Raw genomic sequence first — 24,054 nt, forward strand, 5'->3', positions numbered from 1 at the left:
AGAGTAGGATGGTAGTGTACTTGCAGATGGCTTTGAAGCAGAGTCTGAAATACCATCAGAGTGGCAAATGGAAGAGCTATCCTGTTGATAAAAAGCAAAAGCTGGTTTGTTCTGAGACTGTGTTGTCAGAAACATGATACAGGCATAAAAGAAAAGCTGAGCTTCAGACAGTACATATTCACTCCCGGTGAATGCAACAGAGTTTCCTGAGGGTACTTCTCGTTAGGCTTGAAGTGGTTCAAGGCATTCATACTACAAATAATTTATGCTGGAAGCTTCCCTTTTTGAACAGTCACTTTATCTACAAAGGTGATGTAATCTTTTCTAGGCAGACATCTTGAGTTGCGATCACATACAAGGAAGGAGGAGGATTGATGTAAAGATGCCAGATCTATTTTTAAATCGCATGTTACTTATTTCTGTTTATGCTACATACATTTACATTTAAAAACTGCTTATTGAAGAATATTGGTATTTTTAACTTAAAATAAACCATGCAGTTATATGGAAATTGTCAGGAGCTGCTGAATCTATGAATTAATTAACAGGAGATTGAATCCAAATCCCAGCAATAACCTAGAAAATACAATCACCCATTCTTACTGTTTCCTTTTGTAAAAGGTGGTTTAATAGCTCTGTTTAAATAATTTCTCAGAATCGTAGAAAGGATGGGGTTGGAAGGGACCTCTGGAGATCGTCTTGCCTAATCTCCCTGCTCAGAGCAGGCTCAAATAGAGCTGGTTTCTCAGGACTGCACCCAGTTGGATTCGGAGCTCCACAAGCTCTCTGGGCAACCAATTCCAGTGTTCAATCACCCTCACAGTAAAAAAAAAAAAAAATTTTCATTATGTTCAAATGCAATTTCCCTTCCCCCTAGTCCCTTTCCTGGGCATGACTGAGAAGCGTCTGGCTTCCCCCAACACTGTGAGGTATTTATACACATCGATAAGATCCCCCTCAGCCTTTTGATTTCCAGGCTGAACATCTCAGCTCTATCAGCCTGTCCTTGTATAATGGATGCTCTGGTCCCGTAATCATCTTCACACCACTGTGCTGGTTTTGCTCCATGTCTCTCTTGTGTGGGGGAGCCCAGCACTGGACCCAACACCCCAAATACGATCTCAACAGCATGAAAGAGAGGGGAAGGGTCACCTCCCTAGACCGGCTGACAGTGCTCTTCCTAAAGCAGCCCAGGAGGCTGTTGGCCTTCTTTGATGCAAGGGCACATTGCTGGCTCATGTTCCACCTGGTATCCACCAGGACAACCAGATCCTTTTCTGCAAAGCTGCTTTCCCACTGGCCAGTCCCCAACCTGTACCGGTGCCTGGGGTTGTTCCTTAATAGCTGTAGGACTTGGCATTTCCCTCTGAACTTGATGACATTCCTGGTGGCCAATTTCTCCAGCTTGTTGAGGTCCCTCTGAATAGAGCACAACTACCTGGTGTAACAACCTGTCCTCCACATTTTTTTATCATCTGCAAATGTGCTGAAGTTGCATTCTGCCTTGTTGTCCAGATGTTAAACAGTACTGGCCAAGTACCCAGTATTTACCCAGGCACACACTGCTAAGTGACTACCCTGCAACTGGATGTCGTATGGCTGATCACAGCCTTCTGAGCACAGCCGTTCAGCAAGTTTTCAATCCACCTCACTGTCCATTTATTTAGCCTGCATTTCTTTAGCTTGTCTGAGAATGTTATGAGAGCATCAAAAGCCTTATTAAAGTCAAGATAAACAACATCCACTGCTCTCCTCCCATTCACCAATCTAGTCATCTTATTTTAGAAGGCTGTCAGGTTGGTCAGGCATGATTTCCTCTTCATAAATCAATGCTGACTATTCCCAATCACCTTCTTGTCCTTAATATGTTTGGAAATGGTATCCAGCAGGATACCATCAGCTTCCCAGGGATGGAGCTGAGGCTGACTGATCTGTAGTTCCCTGGATCCTTGTTCTTCTCAAAGGTAGGAGGGACATTTGCTTTCTTGCAGTTCTCAGGAGCTTCTCGCAGTCACCATGACCTTTCAAAGATAATTGAGATTGGCCTCACAATGACATCAGCCAGCTCCCGTAGCACTCCTGGGTGCATCCCATCAGGTGTGATCAACCTGTGGTTTTTCCAATTTATTTAGATATTGATTCTTCTCCACCATGTCTGTCTCAGAAATGTAAGAAGGAGAATTAACTATTTCTTCTAGTCAGGTATTTTCATGAGAAGAGCTATTCACTGTGGAGTGCCTTGCAGTTAACAGAGCTATTGCCAACACCTTAGAATGATCTGTTGAAAATCTTTTAGATTAATTATGGCCCGTGCCCTGTGGAAATGGATCAGTGGAATGAGGAAGCAGATGTAAGAATCACATGCAGTTATATCAACCTCCAGCACCATTTTTTTTTTTTTAATTGGTAATAGGACATAAAAATGAGCGGTGGGAGAATTCCTATTTCCCTTCCCAAAGGATGGGGGTTGAGGCATTGTTAATGTTGGGGTTGTATTGGTTGGCTTAGGGAGGTGGGGTTTATGTGCTAAAAGATTTTCAAGTCTTAAAAGGCACAGTAGTAGTTAACCCAGTAGAGCAGCCTCCTGCAGCATAGAGAGCTGAGATTGCCAAGGGAATCTAGAAATAGTTGTGCCTATTAAACTTTTTCAAAATACCTGACTTAATACTGTTGTGTTTGATTGTAAAATTATGAGTTCTTCAATGGGCATTTTAAAATGCTGTCTTAAATTGTATTTGAAAAGTGTTTTGTTTTAGAATCCAGCACAGGATGACTTTGTTAGGTCTGCTTGATGTTACTGTAACTCCCCTTTAATTTATGACAGAGCTTTAAGAATGGATTTGTTCTCCTACTATATATGCGTATCTGCATGTATACAAGATTACTGCATTTTTGCTGCTTGTCAGCTTCTTTTTTGAGTTCCCACATTCATTTTGTGCTTTGAGTATTCCCCTGGACCACTTTTAATTATGCCTGGGATCAAATAGCAGAGTTTCACTGCTAGTACTGTTTTGATGTAGTTTTTGTTAACAGATTGGCTGGAAGTATATGGCATTTTTATGGATGATTGGCTGAAACTTGCCTTTCCTGATAATAAGCTTTTCTTGGATATCATGGGAATCAGGTCCAGCTGTTATTAAACAGTCCATGGCTAACTGCTGAAAATAAACTGGCACACAAAGCTGTTACCTTTGAAAGGAATTGTTGAGAAAAAGTTTAACTTACAGATTCGTTCAGCAATACGTTATTACTAACATTTGGCTTAATTAAATGTGTCTCTGAATTTACGTAAAAAATTGTAAGCATCAGGTATGTGAGATCACCCTCTCTTATCTGATCTCTTATCAGAAATAGCCTGACCCAAGCAAAATATATTATTTGACTCTTCTCTGTATTTTTTTCCCGTTTTTTTTACCACGTATGGAAAGCTCAAACAAAAATAGCATAGCAGTTGCAAGTACTTCATGGAGAAGGAAAAAAAAAATTACGTTGCTAAAACAAATTTTTGCTTAACATTTGTAGTGCAAAATACTGAAATACAACTGAGACAAGTGATTTGGGTAAATAATTGTTAGAGACCAGATCTCTTTAGAGTTTTGCACCACTTTCTATATAAGCTAAATAATTAACATGTGTAACTGTTGCTCTTTTCAGCAAATCCAAATTAATTTGTTCAAGTGCACTGACCATAATAATAGCAGGCTTCAGATTATTGAAGACTATTATTATTCCTGTTCCAAAGGAAGCTTGTGAAAATCTTTTAATTCTGATACCCCAGTTATTAGAAAAATAATTTTACTGGTATTGGAATAGAAGGCTTTGTCAAAGTAACCAGAAAGCTCGTTAACTTTGCTGATTTTGCAAAAATGAAGTATTTTGGTACTTTTAGCATCACAAGAGAAATGCTTCCATTTAAGCCCTCGATCCCTGGTGTTCAGCTAAAACAACCGCAATCAGCTTGTGGCCAGGTAGGCTTTGAAGCTAAAGCTGTGACACAAATGGCATTTGAAGTCCATAGAGCATTGAACCAATTCTGAAAGAACTGGAATTACTTTTGGCAGAACTCTTAAAAAATCTTGGCCCTGGTCTAATGAAAACTCCCTGTAAGCTATGAAAGTATCACAGTCAAAACTTTCCACACGACTCGGGAATCTGCCATTTGCTCAGTTTTAGTTTTTACAATGAAGATTTATATTTTTACAATAATTTTTGCAATAGAGATTTATTTACCAATAGTCGGATTGGGATTTACAACAATAACACTAAGAGGCTCAAATTTGTGGTAGAAGTATGCAAGGTCCTGCACAAACCTGGAGTGATAGGAGTGCCCTTCAACAGTTCGCAGTCTAACCAGGGAAATATAAGAAACAAACTCCTTGAGCAGAAAGCATGTTAGGGTTAATCATTTTATTCTCTGAAGTCCTTAAGGGCTTGCTGGTTTTTTTAATGAAGGAGGAAACAAAAGAAGGGAGCACGGGGAAAGTGATGGCGTGAACATCAAGGCAGCACAGGCACAGACTGTCCAGTGTAGTAGCTGTAGGAAGAAGGGGTGCCACCCATAGTTCATTAATTTTTGTACCCGCCTGGCTTGCTTGGATCCTGGCGTCCTGAGAATTCAGGCTCCCAATTTTGGGGAATCTCTCAAATTTGAGGCCTAGAAGTTAGATGACACTTTCAGTAGGAAATGTTTCAGTTACATTAAAGGGCTGACTTCAATACACAGAAATAAAAAAATGTTGAGTTGATCTATAAAGCCTGGATAAACTTTTAAGAGACAAATAGCACTTGAGCTTGATTTGCAGTGTAAAATACTGTAACAGATACCAGTGCGGAGTCAATGAGGAACTTAAAATATTCTGAAATTCAGACCTTTTTGGAGTCACTTAAGTCTGGCATTTCAACTTCAGTAATTTTCAAAGTTCATAGACTATTCGAAACTTTTCCCTTGGTGCAAGCAAAAAAAAAAAAAAAAATCACCCAGGACAAAACCCTAAAGAAGCCAAATTGTGGCTCCCAAGCAGTTGAGATCCAGCCTGTGTGCTGGGCTGCATGCTGCGGTGTCAGGTCCCTATGTAACCCGGAGCCCCGGATGTGGGAGGACTTGAGGGAGAAGGAATGCTGGAGCTGATGTGCCCAGCTCATCGCTGGACTTAGCTGCATGCACACCCTAGCCCTAGGGTCTCACTGCCGTTTGGCCTCCTTGAGTCCTTCCAAGTGCTCCCCATTTCCTTGGCAAGACTCCTGGCTTCCTGCCCTCTGGAAGTTTTGGTGTGTGGCGTGTTGGGTTGGGAAGTTTGGCCTTTCCAACATTAGCCTGAATGTAGATGGAGACACGGAGTTCTCCGTATCCTGTTTAAACTGGTTTAAGTTAAACTTGTAACAGTAAATATCTAACTGTACTTTCTGTTCTTGGGAGCTGAATCTCTGAAATGAAAACACTTCTGAATTACTGCATGCACCTGCATTTAATTAATATTTTCTGTGCTTTCCATTTCAGCAGAAAGAGACAGGACCCAGCTGCTAAAAATAATGTAATGATTTTGCTGAGGATGCTGAAACATCTTGCTTTAGAACTTGCATCTCTGCTATATAAAGCCACTGCCCAGCTTGCATGTGCCGGGTAATGAGTGGTCTGCGACACGGTCTTGGCCTTCTCAAAGATGGCTATTTTGCTTGTCAATTACTGATTTCAGAGGCAAGAAGAGTGGTGTTTGAGCTAGCTTTGGTTTATTGAGGTAGTGTATATAACTGGTGTGTTTAGTGACGTCACATCTTAATTCCCTTTTAAATGCTGTCTTAGTGTCGAAAAAGCAGATAGTAGAATCACGGGCAAACTTATGAGAAGCATCCTATAACATCAACTTCTATGTCTTCTTTAAACATAACAGCTAATTCTTCTTAAAAAGGCCAGTACATTACTCTGATAGTTTTTCAGTGTATTGATACAGAACCCTAACAATGAATTTTGAAACACATACTTTGTGTTCTGTGGTCCTATCACTGAACTACAATTATGCAATGTGAAACAAGCATCTTCACATAGAATTTTTTTGGTGACTTGAGGAGAAGTTAGCAGGAAATGACTATATGAGTTATTTCCTCACAAAGACCTACCAGTATATCAGTCATCTGATTGACAACATTTCTGCTCTTCTTGTGGTTGCAAATTTTTCTGAATAGTTTCAAAATATGAAGTGACTTTTGAGATTTGAACAAGCACCAGCAAGGAGTAGGCTGAACTCGACATTTGCATGGTCAACAGTGTAATTTTCCTGTTGCCCGGGGCGAAAGCTATTAAATTTACCTCCCGAGCTACTTTAGGCACATAGCGCCTAAGAGCAATGATTCAAATACTGAACTGTGCCCCAGTGAACCATCTAATCCAGTATCTTGGTGGTATCTCCAAGTCCTTTTGGGACTTGGAAAGTGTGTTCAGTTTTTTGTTTGTTTGTTTGTTTCTTTTGGCTTGCCTCGATTTCAAATAGTTTTTGAGAACAGTAATTCTAGGAATTTGGACCTCTGCACTACTTCCAGGCTTCTGCATTATTTTGTTTGGTTAGTATAGTTTTCTGATGTACTGCTTAGGGCACAAGGTACTGTATCTGCTTCTGACTGGTGATTAATAGGGAGCAATATCCTCAGTAATAGGGCATGACTGTTCCAGACAAACAGGCCTACTTTGTATTGTCAAATCTGAAATTCCTGGAAAGCCTGTGAAAAATCGTGTTTGGCTGCTCTGGAGCAGAGAGTGCAAAGTAACTTTTGTTTCCTATTATACTTTTGTTCCTGCACTCCTGTGGTATGCTTTACATAAAATCATGAAGTTAGTTAGGGGCCATCATCTTCACAACTTCTGTCCTGGTCAGTGGCTTTGTTCATATGATATATCTGGTGAAACAGAGAAGGCAAAGAAAGCAAGCAAATGGTGGCCTTGATGTTTGTGCATTTTCAGCTCCCCAAGACGGAACAGGGCAAGGGGGGATTTTTTCTGTACTTCACAGCTTGAAGCTGTATGGGTATTACTGAAAAGGTGGTACTGAAAGTCCTACAGCGTTCTGCTGCTGAAATTGTGTATTTTCCTTAGTTATGGCCTTCTGTAGTCGGGTATTTTATTAGAAGTACAGAGTATTACCTTTTTGAACTGTCTACCAGTAATTCAAAATTAATGACTATTTTGTCTTTTTTTTTTTTTTAAGCCATATTCCTTATCTGTTTTGGTTTCTAGGCAAAATGGATAAAAATAACTGTTTTCCTAACTGATCTTCATTTCATACTTTCCTCTCACCAATCCTAGGCCTTGTATTCCACTGATATAAATTAATACAGTTCTCTTGGCATACAGGGCTATGTGGTTTTAATGAGCTGCCTTTGCATATGATCCAGGTTCTCTTGTTTATTTCTACTAATGAACAAAAATAACAAGTTGTAATGAGTTATTCTAAAACGTCAATGTGTACTAATGTAAAAATGACTCTTTGCCATTGATGGTCAAGACCATTTTGGTGTCTCTGACCAACCCGAAGAAAAACGAGGACCACAAAGCATGCTGTTGTAATGTTCACTCTTTAAAATATTTCTGACATCAAGCCTTGGGTAAGCAGGAATCCTATTAAGTTAGAGTCTAGCTGAAGGAACTACGACAGGCAATGTGTTCATAGCTTTATTCATAAATCATCAGCCTCCTCCACAAGTAATTAGTATTCTAGGTGAATAGCTGCCCAGTCCAACATGCGTAAAAATAAAACAAGTTGCTACTAATGCTTGTACCTTTAGAAGTAATAGGTGTACCATGGTTTGAAAAAAGTCAAGATAGGGTTGATTTCAAAAGAGGCTTTACCCCTATAGGGATCTCAAGTGTGATGAATATTTCTAAGCTATTTAAATGATTCATGAAAAATATGTTGACTTTGCCTAAGTCTAAAGTCACTGCAAAGCATTTGATATGTTACATCTTAAGGAATGCTGAGCCCTAAAAAGGCAAATGCTACAATTTCCACTTTTTTAATTGGACTTCAGTTGTTCTTATAAGCACAGGCAGACAGACGAGCAAACACTGGCAGAAACTAAGTAGAAGCAAAGGTTTGAACTCTCTCCTGACTGTGCCTCTCTTTTAACTGGCGTATTCTTTAAAGCTGAAGTCCTGTGGAGGCAGAGAAGAGCATGTGGAATGTATGATGCCGTAGCAGCTTTGGTCCCAGGGATTGTAGGTGGCAAATGACATGTCCCTCACTCCCTCTAAAACAAATACGCTCAAACAAAGAGGTGAAGGCTGAAAATTCATCCAGACACGAGATGAAAGCTCACAAACGGTTACATTCTGCAGGAGGAACAACCCCAGTTTTGTTAGGGATCTTAATCAGTTGGGAAGGCTGTGAACTACAAACTCTACGGGGAGTCTGAGCAATAATCTGGTAGGAATTAAGTTACAAATGCAGGTTGTTCAGGCTGCCATCACATCTCTTCCCCCTTTGACTTGTCTGAGATTTCTCCATTGCTTTGTATAAAGGGCGTAAAGTGGCTGAAGTTTCTTTTTCCTCTCCCAGCCCAAAAGAATTTGGAAGACCCTCTCAGAGAGACAAGAAACTAGCACAGAGTTTCTGTGGAAACTCTTCTCCAAGAACCATTGCATGAGTCTTTTTGTTTTTCCCCTTAGGAAAAAAATTAAGGGATTTGAGGGATTTTAGTCGTAAAGAAGCTTATGAGTCTTGGGCATGTGACGTTTACAGTTTAAGACTAACTTTCAATTCAGAAAGGACTGTTGCTGAGAAGAGGAATAGTACTGCTTATTCTACAATACCAATAAAAATCTAGCAAAGAATTAATTAATTAAGAATTAATTGGTTGAATTGTTATTATAATTAATTAATCAAACTTCAGCTAACTATATGCCAGTAAAAGCCGAGTCTTCATATTTACTATTACAAGGAAATTCAAAACAGAAAAAAAAGGTATGATTGGCAGTCCTAGAAACTGTAGTAGAGAGGCATTCAGCTAACCCCTGGAGAATGAGCCTTTCCCGCAAGGAATGCTCTATTTAAACAATGCTCCAAGTGCTAATTCAGGCTACAGAAAAATAGACATATGCAGCCAGCAGATGGGTTGCAAACATGGCATATATGATATAGATAAGCTGTTTGTAAGTGAGATTCTGAAAATTGTGCTGACGTACAAAATAGCTTACTGCCTCTCCCTCTTCTTAAATATTTCCCCTGAACGTATATAATAATATGAAGTTAATTACATGTACTGGTGCTGTATTCCACCACTCTTTCAAATATCCATAAAAATTAAAGATCCTTAGAGTGCAGCAGAACTGTACAGGAGACTATTATATTTCTACAAAAAACACCACTTGTGGTCTACACTGTGACATATGTTTGAAAAAGAAAAAAGTATATGCAAGACTTAAATTACTGTCAGTGAGTGTCTTTGTGACTTCTATGATCTGCCTGTGCTACCAAATAAAGCAGGCAGGGGAGTAAAGGCAGCAGGTGCCGCTTTCATCTCTGCAGCTCAGTGCTCTCCCTCTCCCCTCTCCCCAAAACATGTTGGCCTCTTGTGTAGATTCTGTTCCCCGGTGTGTTACTGTTCCCCAAATCATGCCTTGGCGTTGTCACTTGTGGTAGTTAACAAATCAGCGCTGTTACTTAAAATTCTTCACCCAGTGTTCTTTATGTACAAAAAAAAAAAAAAAAAAAGAGAGAGAGCTGGTAGAAGCACTTTCTCCCCATTTTACAGATGTGGAAATGGAGACACATGGGAAAAGTTGAGTAGGTGATAAGGTTTGCATAAGAAGGCGGTGGCAAAAGTCTAGATGAGATAAAGGTCACCTCATTTCTACACCCCTTGCTCCTCTGTTCAAATACGTCAATATCTGAGAGAAGACATGGTGGGTTTTATATCATATTTTTTCTGAGTGGGAAGTGTAGCCAGTTCATAAAACCTAAGAAAATACTTTGACTTTCAAAAAGGACATATTCTAAAATTGCTGGCTCATTAAATTGCAGGAAAAGGTTTAAAAGTTGTCTATGAGGGTAAACAAATGAGATCTGTAGCAAGCCAAGAGGAAAGCCAGGGTTCTTGTGGATGAGATGCTTTTTGCTTGGCTGCAGTGTCTGGAAGGGAGGTCATCCTAATCCCTGTTACCACCTGATTTTTTCTCAGATATGAAAAATAAGCTTAAAAATGAGCAGTGAGACAAGGGCTGGTGACTTCAGAAGCGTGGGAAGTTCTACTTTGGTTTATGTTTTTACTTATATTTATTCACAAAGTAAATCTTTGACAGAAATTAAGTGAAAAATGCCCATATTGAGTCTGGTGACTATTGCGGATTTAGGCATGAACCCTACTTAACTCACCCTTTCTGTTTTGTAGCTTAAGGTGCTTTGCTGCTTCATCCTTCTGTGTCTTTTTCTCCCTTCATTTTGCTTGCCTAACAGAGCTTCTTGGGTCCATATTATTTCTTTTCTCCTCAGAGTCCTTGTCAGTTTTAAATAACAAAAGATTTTTTCTCTGCTGAAGAGCCAGATACTAGTACTTATCTTTTTCTCTTTATATTTTCTTTAGCTTGTTGCAAGGCTACAATCCTATATGTAGCAGCTTCAAAAAAATTAAAAAAATAAAAAGAGAAACCAGGAAAGGATAGTGCTGCAAAAGAGCTTTGAGGAGACAAGACTTAGCTATTATTTGCTATGGGAAAGAACCTCCTTTACTAAACATGAAAACTAAAATTTCAATTAGGTTTTACAGTGGGCTATAAATAGAACGTGAATAGTACAGCTGGGCAGCATTATAATAGAATTTCCTTCTGTTATATAAGGGAGATAGGGATGACCTTCATCACTCACTGTAAGCCCTCTCTTTTATGAATTACGAGCCATTCAACTATTAGTGGAATTAAAATCTATAACACTGCCAATCATTGCCCCATATCCCTATGGAGCCCTTCATCTTGCTGTCAACGTGAGGGAGTCTGCAGTCTCTGCAGATACATGCCAATGATATGTTTATAGCCCAAGCCAATGAATTGTGTGGTTTTTTTCATTTTCTGTGCTTCAGCAATTTTGTACAATCTCTTCATGCTTTTATACTTAGCAGCAACAATGTAAATTAATGATCGCTGGTGTATGGACTGAGAGTCATGGTAGCAAGTCACTGGTAAGAAAATGTAGGTAAGAAGTTTTAAACTTAAACACACATATGATGTGCATGATACCCTGACCAAAGGGTAGAAGACCACAGCAGAAGGCCAAGTTCAAATCAGGGTGTAAAATCAGTTCCTAGCCAAAACTTTATTTGAGTTGCTTTGTGGGTTCTTTTGTTTGTTTTCCTTAAGTGACCTCTGAACCAAATACTTGTAATTCATACCAGAGCTGATCTGAAACAGCTTTTTGCAAAGCTGAACCCAAACTAAGCTGGGAATGTGCTGGTTGCATCCTTGACTCGTATATGTGAAAGTCATAACTCATGGTTATGACTGACCTGACTCCTCACTTGAGGAAACTCAAGATCTTTGGTCAGTATACTGTGCAAGTAAAGCCTTCCTTCCCACCCGTTAGAGAAGAGGTAACAGCTGGCCAAACTAGCCCATCTCTTTTCAGACAAATTAGTTCTCTTTTGCTTAAGACGTGGCTATTATTATGCAACAACTGACACCTTTAGTGATGGCACCACTTTGTTAGTCTGATTTCTGATGTGAAAACAGAGCTACGTAACTTTCAAACACTGGTAGGTATTTAAAATAGGTTTGTCAGTGCTTTTGCTATCTTGAAAAAAATAATTACATTTGGTTTTTAAGAGAGCGCTAACGAGGAAACAGAAGCATGTGTTACAGTTAAGATGAGGTGCCGCACTGAGGATGATGGTCGAAGTGAAAGCGAAACCACATCTGTGTCAAACGACTAGAAATAGAGACCCAGGACCGCTCAATTAATCTTTCTTATGGGGATTGGCACAATTGGTTTCACAGAATCTTGTTGAAAAATATATTCTTTTTTTTTTTTTTTTTTACTATTCATGGATGCACCTAGTTCATCATGGCTAATTAGGTGTTCTGAATTATCATCTTCAATTGTTACAAATGTCACCTCCTTTGATGTTATTGGGTGTGTAATGAGAGACTGTCATAGTTTCAGTTATCGGTGGGGTCTGTGATTGATCAATTTTTGACAACAAAGAATTGTTAACAGGCCTGCATGGTGAAGCAGTCAGTGGAAAATTCCCTTTCATAACACTTCTATCTAATTTTGGAGCACCGCCACTGCCACACATGAAATAACAACACGATTGAATTTCTTTTTGCTGGCATTTAGCAGGACCTATGGGGGTGTGCAGAAATCAATGGGGGATCAGGAGTCTGGAAAATTACATACTTGAAGAATTAATGAACTATAATTCCGTATTACATCCTCAATCACATTCTGCTTCCTTTTCATTAATGGAACTAAATTAGTTTTCCATGGACAGAGTACTTTAAAAAATGCAATCATGCTCTTGCTAGGATTAAAAAAAAAAAAGACCTGTTTTAACAATAGTTATTTTTTGTGCAACATGGCAGTTGGAAATTTTTAGTGAAGGACATATCTGCAGCACTGACTCAACCTGTTGAAGCAATTTTTGATGTGACATTTATAGGCCCAGCTCTAGTTTCCTACCCTTTGAGCCAGATTACGGCTTTAAGGTGACTCAGCTAGAATTTCTACCAGATCTGGGAGGTATAGAGATAGAAGCAGCAACTCCAAAGGCGTACAAAATGCATTTTTTCTGACGCAGGCCTAGTTCATTATCCAGGGGAGCAGGGAGAGGAAAGGCCATGGTCTTCACCATTCTCTGAAGGCTGCGTCTGGGATAACTGATGTTTCTAATACTATATCGAGGAAGTCCTTTCACTCACAGCGTTATGTTATGCTAGGACAAAATGATGAGTGACTCTTTGCTGTGCCCCACAGGCCAGCTGTAATCTGGCCCTTCATGATTTAAACTTGTAACTGAATGAAATGTTGGGAGGCAAATGCAGTTAAACTCAGGAATATTCTATGGTTTAATGAAAACTTGGATGTGAGAACCCATACAGTGAAAAGCAGGTCCTAGTACTCACGACATGATATCATATCTTTAAAGAGTTATGGGAAGCTGAACAAATCATAGTAAGATAGGAAACAAAATCAGTCTCTAGGACTTTTATTGACCAAGGAAAAAAGTTCCTTTGGGAATCGGCAGCAGTGTTAGAAGCTGATCAGACTTTACAAAACAGATTTAAAAAGCATTCTTAACAAGTTTGGTTTCCTGGCATAACTGATACCTTCCTGGATTATTTCAGCAGTCTCAGCTTCTGTATTCTTGTTTTTTTTTTATTCTTCTGTATGATATTTATATGCATGTGATATACGGGAATGTAGTGGGATGGAAATCCCAAAAGATGATAACTTTGTTTTAACAAGATAGTTCCAGTATATTGAAGTAGTTTCAGGCTCTCATATTTCTCCACCGGGACCTGTTTTTTGCGTAAGATCTGAAAACAAAGGTCCAATTGAACAGCAAGGTCTTCTCAAGTATCATCATATTAGAAATCTGCTGTCACATGAAAACCAACACAAACTCTTTTCTCTTCTTAAATGTGAGAAATGGGACTCTAGAACTTGCAGTGGAGATAACGAACTATTTTCAAAGCTAGTCCAGAGTTTTGGCAGCAGATAACATTATGCAGTACGGTGAACTTTCATTTTGTCCTACTGAATGGCCTTTTCCCCCTTGCATACGTATTTACGAAAATGAGATAACTCAGATATCATCTTAATCCTACTGAGCATTCTAAGCATAAGTCTGAATAGTTGGGACATAGTCTTTTATATCCAAGCCAGACATAACATCCTTGAAAATATATTGACATATGCAAAGACATATCAGAGTCTGACTGTTCTAAATGTCCCTGTGAAAAAAAAAAGGCATTGAAGATTTATCTTTTTAAGCAGCTTCATAGTCCCCTAAACCACTTTCTCATGGATCTGTTTCTGCAAATATTTTTCTTTCAGTGTTTGTGCTTTATTTATACTCTATATGGGGCTGGAATGTAGGTGGCTCTGGAGGTTAGCATTAGGCTGGAAAAGCTGTTGCCTTTGAAATGAGATCTCAAATTTAGTCTAAGTCAGTAGTGACTGAACATTTTGGAAGTTGCTGGCTGCTCATTAATCTTTATATCCAGTGATAATAATAACCCAATTAGCACTGGAACAGATTATTGTAATTGGGATTCTCTCTTAATTGGCAGTCTTAGCTGAGTGCCGTGTATTTTACTGTCCCAGAAAAACTTCCAGGATGGAAATAACTGAATTCTAAGTATTCACAGCTGCCAATTTGTGGCATTGCCTTCTTGACAGGAGAGGGCTACTGGGGCTTTGGTTTGTATTGACCTGGATAAAACAGTTTATGAAAGAAAGGCTTTTAGGACTAAGTTGTGCTCTGTGTCTCCGTAAGTTAGTGCTTGATGGTGGCATACAGGCTTTTCTGAGAGGAGGATCTGATGATTAATATTTCAGTCTTGAAGTGAGTAAAATAAAATGGTATAAACCCTCCTTTTCCCCCGCACCATGGTTCTTTGTTGAGTGCAGCTTGACCACATTAGAGAGCTTGGTCCTATTGCTGGATGAAAGAGCACTGCTATCTTTCAAATTGGCAATTTTATACCACTTTCAATCTTCAAAAGCTCTTATTATACAGAAATTCTCTAATAATATTCATCAGACAGCTAGCTTTCCTTTTTTCTTACTGTACCAGTGGATAATTTGCTAATGATCTTATTTTACTCTTCAGGGAGTAGTTTTCTCAGTCTCCCAGAGAGCAGGGGGTATAACAGCTGAAGCTGTTCCCACAGTTCAGGAAATGAGTGATTCTGAGGTATAAAGGTGATTTGGAAGAGCAAGGTTTTTTTCATGTCAAGGGGAGCTAGGTGTATACAGCACTTCCAAAATGCCTGTGACTGTGTGTCTATTTAAGTAGAGTGGGACTCCAGTTAGAAAAAAAAAATAAAAATAATTGAGGGTTTTTTTTCCAGTTGAAAAATGGGTAACGAAATATGGGAATAACCAGGCTGACTGATTTCAGTTTAAGAAAAACGCACAGGAGAAAATCTGACTATTTGAAAACCAAATCATATGCAACATAAGTGCGTAATAATCAGTTCATGTTTGTCGCAACGAGCTGTGTACAGTATTGCCATGGGTGCATCCATGAGTTGCATCGGGGTAGGTTCCTGGTGACTTGTGGGCTCGTCAGTCTCACAGGTGTGTGTGTTCCCCAGCCACAGTGTTTCAAGAGCCAAAATCACAAATCTTCCGCCATGCAAATGCCACAGGGTGAAGTACAGCCAGAGCAGGCGGTGCTACGGTGCAGCTGTGTAGCTATTCTCCGGCTTGGGGTGAAGGTTACTTCCAGCGACTGTCTCGGTATTGCTTTCTGTTCCAAACCTGGCCACTCGTATCAGTGGGTTGGCAGATTTGGTATGTGCAATTGTGCTCTTTTTTTGAAAAAGAAAGTGAAAAATAGAGAAAATGTCACCTCTGTGGTAGTCAGGGGGGGTTCTGCCATAAATTGGAGCAGGGCCAGGATGAGTCCATTTGCTCTGGCCCATCACACATATGAGACTCTATTTTCCTTCCTGATGGGGATGCTTTCCCTTTTTTTCTTTTTTCCTCTTCTCCTCCCACTTTGCCACAGATTCATATAGCCAGTTAGAGTGGGACTTGCATACTCAGAATGTCTGTTTTGTCTATTTGCTTAAAAGTGTCATCACCTGCCATTGAAAAAATACATCCCTCCTTTCCTTGTACTTAAACACTTTAATTTTTTTCATAAGTGAAAATATAAAGCCTTTCAGTAACTTCCTTCTGTAGAGTAATATTTCATTTTTCATGCCTTTCTAGTACAGCATCAAACAGGACTTCATTAGCGTTGTTAATGTTGCATATAGCCCACTGATACACCATAGCCACTGGCCAAGCAGAACTTCAATCAGTTTTTCTTCTCTTGTCAGCTCACACCTCTGACTGAGCAGCTGCAAGATGATTCATCGGAGAATGTTTCACCATAGGACAGAGAAAAATTATTTCTGGCTGCTTTTCCCATACTAATAAGATAATTTCAGTTGTAGATACTTTTGCAGCACATCCTGAGCCATGCTATGCCTGTTTGAAAATAGAAATCCTTTTATCCAAATGTCAAGAAAATTTTCCATGAAATCAGTGCTTTGGCTCTGCAAAACACATTTCTGCTGCATTTTCTTGTTTAGTAGAGTTGCAACAGTTATATTTTGTCCCATAACAGAGCAAGCCTCTACTAGAATTGATGATCAGCATTAGCTGGGAGATTTAGAACAAAATTCTGTGCATAAGGAACATCTGTATTGTGAAACCCACTGGCATGTGCTGTTAAATGTCATTTGCCTAAAAAGTTAGTGGTGAGAAGAATTCTTTTGAATTTCTTTTGTTTGCTGCAAAATCACGTAACGAGTAGTGGGTTATTCAGCATCGATGCAGCAATGGTTCCAATGCAATGGTTTCAGGCAAACAATCTGTCAAGAACAGTACATTTCTTAAAGACCAGCAGTGTGCTTCCATCCGCGCTTGTGATGGTAGGGTTTTCTTACATAACTCCACTCAACTTTGCACGCAGCTGTAACAAAACCAAAAGAATGTATTTCTCTGTTTATTGGCATCTGTAAAAGCATTTCATCCCAAGTAATATTTCTTGTGATATAGGTTTGTCAGCTAGTTTGCAAATAAATACAGAAAAGCTGCTTTTGTTGTCAGTTTACCAATACTGACGTGACATTCAAGGCTTGTTTTTCCTGAATAATCAGTAAGTGAGTTCATCAGAATGCATTCAGCCTGTGCCTGCAATACTGTGCTTATAATTATAAGGCTTACAGATTCACAAATAAATTGTCCTGAAGAGAGGAACACAGGCTTTCTTTAATTCATATCTGTTACTTTGACATAAATAACACTCTTTTCTCCACTTCATCACCGATAAATACATTCCACTTTCCCCAAAAAGAAATATATGCCATCCAGTGTCTTAATGCGTGTTATTGAGTAGCGAGTATGAAGATTCCTATCGAGTCTGAACAACACCTCTACTTTTTCAGCCTCTGAGGTTACATGCTTCATTGATTCTCTGGGGCTTGGAGCTTTGGCCAACCCCAACAAGTTATCTTATACTGACAAGGTGATCCCAAGTGTTTGGCACCATCTCTCAGATTCTGTTGTGCCAGGCAAGCTGTCTCCCGGCAGCATATTCCCCAGTGGTAAGGGAACTTCTGGATTGTAGTCCTCTCTTCTTTTCCTTTCCTTAAGTAATCTGCGGGTATGTGAGTGAGTAGCAGTAGATAGGGCACGGGCTGCAAACCAACCTTTTCTCACTACAGTAACATAATTTTCATTGATCTTCCTCTGATCTCTCAAACACCTCTGAGGTCCCACTGGCTCCTGACTGCTCACAAGAAAAAGGCCAGAGTTTATACTGATTTAGAATGACACACGCTGAACAGGAAGGTTGTAAAGGTTTGGCATTTCTCAGTTCTGCAGCAGGACTACTTAGGTGCTTATCCTGGAATTCATAGTGGAGTTGAAAATGCTGTATTTTAAACCAATAGAGACTTACGACTTAATTTGTGGTACACAAAGCGGCAAAATGTATGCTTGGTGCAATATTCCAGCAGGAGTACTGGTAATTTTCGTCGTCATAAATACTGGTAATGTACAGCGTGTGCACCTGGTTAGAGGGACTGTTGATAGAAAATCAGACTGAAACATAATAATGAAAATTTCTAATGCAATTTCATCAAGTATCTGTAAAGCTTTTAAAAACCAATGCACTCATTATATGGTTGTACAGTTATTCCAAAGAGATTCCAAAGAGGTGTTGTTTGGCATGTGAATAAAATACCCAAACCACATCCCACCTACTCCCTGGCATGTCTAAGAAAAATACAACTCAAAACCAAATGTGGGTGACTGAGCGATAGCTTATAGTTTATGTAGGTGTCCCTCATGTACTCAATAATTTTCTTACCTTCAAATATCGAATAAAGTGGTTTTGATGGATAAGGAAGCCTTAGGTTTTTTTTAAAGTTTGTGTTTCAATAGATTTCATAAGAGACTAGAGTAAGTATATCTTTATCTATGCACACGTTAGTGTTTTCAGAAAGAGATTTATTACCTATTGTACCTCACAATTAATTTTCGTAGCCAGTTCACACTGTCTCCTATGCAAATAACAGATGAAATAAATGGGAACTAACAGGGATTGCGGGCACAATTTTGACATATTTTACATATATCTCAGTGGTCACCTCACACCTCTCCTCCATATCCGCATCTGGGAGGATACTGGATCAATGCTAAGGTACTTTTAAGAGTTTGAGTCTTACTTTGGCATTTTAGTTCTTAGTTTTAAAAATTCAACCTTTTAAAGAAAGGTTGAACCCCTAGTTTGGCCAGAATGGCCAGTGCATTGAGGGTTTATTCATTATTCAAACTCATGGTGTTGGGGTTTAGAGCTTTTTGTTTCTGAAGGCAGTTTGCATGTGTTGTGTCTCCCTCTGTGCCAGTTCCACAGGCACCTCTCGGTCAGCTTGCTGCTCAAGTAGGTATCTCTGGTATAAAACACAGTGATAATGCGATGGATCTGATAAGGAAGGACACATTTTTATCCCTGTTTGACTCCGTACTCCTGGTATTCCCTAACTGTTAACAACACTTGTACTCTGGCACCTGTTCTTTAATATGGCTTACTGCATCACTGAAGGCACTGGAAATGAACACGTCACAAAGTTCTCTGCGTCTCTGATAAGTCCATGAGTTCAGGCGTCCACAGGTTGTGCTTTGGTGGATTTTGCATCTAGCAAGTGCATCCAGAAGTCCATTTTATGGTGAGTTGTAACACTAAAGTTTAGTCAGTGGAAGTTGATCTTTTAACAAACACACATCCCAAAGGAATTATTAGGAGGAGGAGAGTGTGTTGTATTTCATCTTCAGGGTCTAAGCATTTGTTTGGAGTCCCAGCTGGTCTCTTTCACGGTGAGAGAGGAGACTGCAAGCCGTTATGTTGAGAGTCAGAGGTGCCGGTGTCAACAGGAACTCCACAAGATAGGGAAGCCCTACTAACCTAAAATTGGTGTCACCAAGAGCATAAGCAAGGATCAGAGTGAGTATTTAATGTTTTGATACGTCCGTAGAAACAATCTTTGCTTATCAGGCAGACTGCACTACTACAAGGGTTAATTGAACTGGGATCCAACTCCTTTCTTCATACTGTGGGCAACTTATACCGATGTCAGATTACCTATCATGTATTGTGAGAAAATGAGTTGCTAATATGTAAACATTAAATTGGGATAAGCAGAACCTCCACTGTTGGCAGGGCCAACACCGTTAGCCAAGTCCTTTTATGGAAATGATTCAAAACTTTACTGTAGACAATTCTGGAAATTCAAGTGTCAGTAATGGAAATACTTCTGTGAAATCCAGAAATACAGAGACATTGTTTTTCCGCCAGATGGATACAGCAAATTCCTCTGTGTGAATTTTCTCCTTTTTTGTTGTTCTTGCTAAACAGACATCGATGAATGCTCAGATGGCTTTGTGCAGTGCGACAGCCGTGCTACCTGCATTAACCTGCCTGGTTGGTACCACTGTGAGTGCAGAGACGGCTACCATGACAATGGGATGTTTTCACCAAGTGGAGAATCCTGTGAAGGTCAGTATCTAAAAAAGGTGGGGTAGTATTATGACTCGCATTACTTTAATGTCTAGTATCCCAGACTGTACTTGTCAAGTACTGTCTTGGACGCTATATCAATGAAAGTTAAACCTTAACCCAAAGGAATTGTAGTCTGAATAAACATCATAAACAGAAGGCAAAAGAATAGAAAGTGTGAATATTCCTTACATATAGGTGGAGCATTGATCGCCATTTCTGTGATTTGCTAAGATAATATGTGAAGTCAGGTATGGTGCATAAAACACAGTTTCTCTGGCCCTTCGTCTGCTTCTGTGCACGGTCCTTGCATAAGTGATTTCCCCTGGGCTGGTGTCATGCACTTTAATAGGTCACTCCACAGTAATCTGTTCATATGGCAGATTCTTTATATGTAGAAATGAGCCTCAGTCCAGACCTCAGTTTTTCCACTTCATTCCTCATACACTGAAATAATCTGTGGTGAAAATATTTCCCATGTCAAAGAATGATTATGGAGCTGACACCTGTACCCACACCTGGGTTAATACTGCGGTGCTTCTCCTGTGCTATCTGCTTGTAGAAAGTTGCAATCTGAAGAACCACCCTACAAAATGGGAAGCTCAGTGGACTTAGAGCTGGGGCAAGGTGCAGGGGACAAGGAGATGGGAAGTTTTTCTTTGTTTATGAATGATGCTAGAACAGCAAGTTAGTACGAACACAGTTATTTTCCGATGCACATCTCTTAGTATGGAATGTTACTCAGCTCTTAAGATACTGCACTCTGCTCCTCTTAAATAAGAGGACAAACTAACCTGTTTTGCCATGGACTACTCAGGGCAAAATTAGGAGAAGGGGGAACCCTTCTGTTTCTGAGTGCTGAAATATTCAGTGCTCACACAGTATAAGCTTTCCTACCTTGCTGTTTAAACTCACATTGGTGGGCTGCATCGATCCCAAAGGGAAGCAATTGAATTAATTTCACTAAGGCAGACACACAGACAGTTCTCCAGGAGTGAGAATGACCTTTTCGATATCCCCATCATCAATACTTTATTTCAACACATTTTCACCACAGCTGAAAGCATGTATTCCCAGGAGGAATCAGCGATTTGAGTCAGCCACTGCTTCCATAAGTTGAGCTTGCTTTGTCAAGAACGAACTAAATGTCAGTGTTAGCTGGCCAGGTGTTAGAACAAGAAGGTGCAAAGAAGTTGCGATCCCTCTGATTATAACGTTGCCCTTCTGTCACTTGCAACACAGGTAATACTCTAGCCAGGCGTTTATGGAAATATTCTCAATACCACAAGTTTTATCTTCAATGCCAATATAACATTTGTCTCGTGGGTTGAAGACAGTGGTTTGGTATGTGCTGTCGCAAGAGATATACATGATACAAAGTGACTGTTAAGATGTGTGCAAACAAGCATTAACTAAGCAGCAATTTCTAAGCAAAGGAAAAGCCAAGGAAAAACAAGTACGGGGAGTGCTACATGTGTATGCAGAAGTGGCAATTATTAGAATGTTTTGACCTTTTCTACAAAGCACCAGCAGCTCTTTATTAAACATACACAGAGGATAACAAGTAATTAGAATTAAATCACAGATGCCAGGAAACTATCTTAATTGCTGGTAACCCTAGTCACTAACAGTGGAACACTTTCAATTTGATGGATTGCAGCTCCAAATTTTGGAATACGTAGAAACTTAACATAGGGAGGAAGGTTAGATATTTTATAAATTTTACTACATCACTTTTTATTGGATTGAAGCCTGTGACATGTCTCAGACAGAAAATAAAACCTGAAAAAGGTATGAAGAGGCAGCCTAAAATCCATTGCAGTATGGAAAGTTAAACTTTCAGTAGCAGAGCAGTAGCACAAAAACAATTGGTTTCTCTGCTGTCAGATCTTTCCATTGTGAGAGATTCCCCCACTGGGTTTAAAGACATAATAAAATTGATTTCTTTTGTCACTTCCTCAGTATCCCCTAGTTAGAGGTGATTAGATTGAGCTGTTGGTGGATGGTCTTTTAGACACTCTCTGTAACAGGGGAGCAGCTTCCAGGCTATACTAATCTCAGATTTCAAATCTCAGTTCTCCACTTCCCACCTGCAGCTGTATGAGCTTCTTGCTGCATCCAGGACCAGTGTCCTCTGAAGCTTTCTGGCTTGTGCAAGTGCTACAGCTTTCAAAACTATAGAAGTAACAGCGCTGAATTACACCAAAGGGAAACTGGGCCTGCCTTGATTTCTTTCTTGGGGGAACAAAGAATTTAAACCTCACAGGGATTAGGAAATGTTCTTCGAGGGCTTGTCCGTTTTGCTTTCTAAAAGAGGACTACTTCAAAGTGGTGTTTATATGGAGTGTATAATAGGTTCATCTTTTTAATGTTTTAGTTGCTTTGAAGAAAGTTCCCTCATTCAATGGAGAAAACCTTTAAAAGCCAAGGAAGTGCGGGTTCAAATTTTTTTTTCTTGATTTTTCTATATGGTCTGCCTCAAATCTGGGTCTGTCTGTGTCCCCTGGACATGCGCTGATAGTGCTACGGAAAGCATTTCTGTGATCAGTGTTAGTCAGAAATCTGTTTCCCTCAGCAAAGGCTCCAGTTTTAAAGACTCAGGTGGAAACCCCTCTGTTAAGATCACAGAAGCACAGGAGCATTTCTTTAAAAACCTTATTTTAACAGAATACTGAAACTGCATCTACCCCTTTTGCAGGAAATGGTCCCATTAGGACATTGTACTAAAAATTCCTAGCTAGAGGTGAACTCCTTAGTAGCATTGGACTTTGTCAGTGCTTGATAATGAAATAATAGTTGCTGAATTGCCTGTTCTGTACGTATATTGACCTTGGCTACTGCTGCTTCTTTGGCACGACTGAGAATATTGAGTATTTGGACTACTGTACTTGCACGCAGAAATTCATAATCCCAGTTTATTGTACCTACTGGTAATGGAAGACCTAGAGATTCCTTTGCTATTAGTTTTGCTTCACGTTATACTCCTGGGTAGACCTGTGGTCTCTCTAACAGTTACCGAGGGAAATGATGGGAAATGCAGCTGTAGGGCTTCAACCTCTTAGCAACACTTGCTGCTTTTCCCTTGGAAATAGGATTATGCATCATCTTCTTTTCAGAGAAGTGGTGAAAGATCAGCCACTCAGTCTGTCCTGGTTTGAGGTAAAACAGAACCAATTTTGGTCAGTAACTTCGCTTCTTAGCTGGGCCTCTCTAACAACTGCAATTAACAGCATGTTGTGCAGACAATATTCACTCTCTCAGAGTGATAAGACCAATGTCTATAGCTGATGCCCAGCCATGGTATTCAGAGAGGACCTTGCTTATACTTATTGCTCTAACAGCCAAGGCCAACCAACTTTGTCATTTGCCCCATTGGAGGGTCGGAAGCGGAAAAGCATAGTGGGGTCCCACCTGCGGGGAGGAGCGGACAGGACAGGTGACCCAAAACTGACCAACGAGGGTATTCCATCCCATCTGCCTCATGCTCAGTATAAAGGCTGAGGGATCGAGAGGTCAACTCTCTCTTCTTGCAATGGCCGACGTCTGAGGAGGACTCTGTTCGTCTGCCTGCGATCCCAATCCTGAATGCAGATCCGGAATCCAGTTCCCGTCCATCACTGAGTCCAGCCTGGGACTGCCCCAGTGCCAGCCGGTGTCATGACTGACATCTCGGGAGCTTGATACGTTTTTTTATATATTTCATTATTTCTTTTTCATTTTATTATTAATATTTTATTAAAGTAGTTTAGTTCCTTCTAAACTCATAAGTCTCTTTTTCCTCCTCTGCCCCTCTCTTTGAAGAGGGGTAGAGGAGAGCATCTGTCGGTCCCATCTGGGGTCCCCCAGGTCCCCAGTAGCCGATTTGGCCTAAACCACGACACAGTCTTTGAGAACTGCATGGGTTTGTGAAGTCTTAAATTTTATATATATGTAAATATAGCATTCAGCATGGTATATTACCTGGTACCTTCCTCTTTGCCTCCCTACATCTTTTCTTCATAGTTTCTTTACACAGTCTTATTGGTGCTCTGAAGGTTGTCTGTCGTACCATTTCATAAAAGAGAGCTAGACTAAGATAGTAGATATTGCAGCCTCAAGCTTCATTGCATTAAAAAAATGGAACCACTGAGGGCAAAATTCTAAAATAAGACTGTTCAGGCCCAGCTAATATTTGCTCTGCAGTTCTGTGTAAGGTCCGGATTCCACTGAGTTTGTCCCTTGCAATGTCTAAAAGCTTCCAAAATCAGTTGAAGAGAGAAGCTGTATTGGTTTGTACCAGAATAGTGCGTGTTATACCTCATC

At 39.9% G+C, this 24,054-nt stretch overlaps 1 protein-coding gene across 1 annotated transcript in view; it reads left to right on the forward strand.

The window, feature by feature from the left end:
* NELL2 (NEL-like 2 (chicken)) overlaps positions 1-24,054 on the forward strand; it is a 200,328-nt gene that overhangs the window by 162,831 nt on the left and 13,443 nt on the right. Inside the window, exon 15 of the mRNA XM_009880881.1 lies at positions 19,612-19,752. Coding sequence (XP_009879183.1) covers positions 19,612-19,752 — 141 coding nt within the window. The remainder of the gene's footprint in view (positions 1-19,611; positions 19,753-24,054) is intronic.

The sequence above is a fragment of the Charadrius vociferus genome, unplaced genomic scaffold (genome assembly GCF_000708025.1).
Source record: "Charadrius vociferus isolate BGI_N301 unplaced genomic scaffold, ASM70802v2 scaffold52, whole genome shotgun sequence".
NCBI classification, from domain to species: Eukaryota; Metazoa; Chordata; class Aves; order Charadriiformes; family Charadriidae; genus Charadrius; species Charadrius vociferus.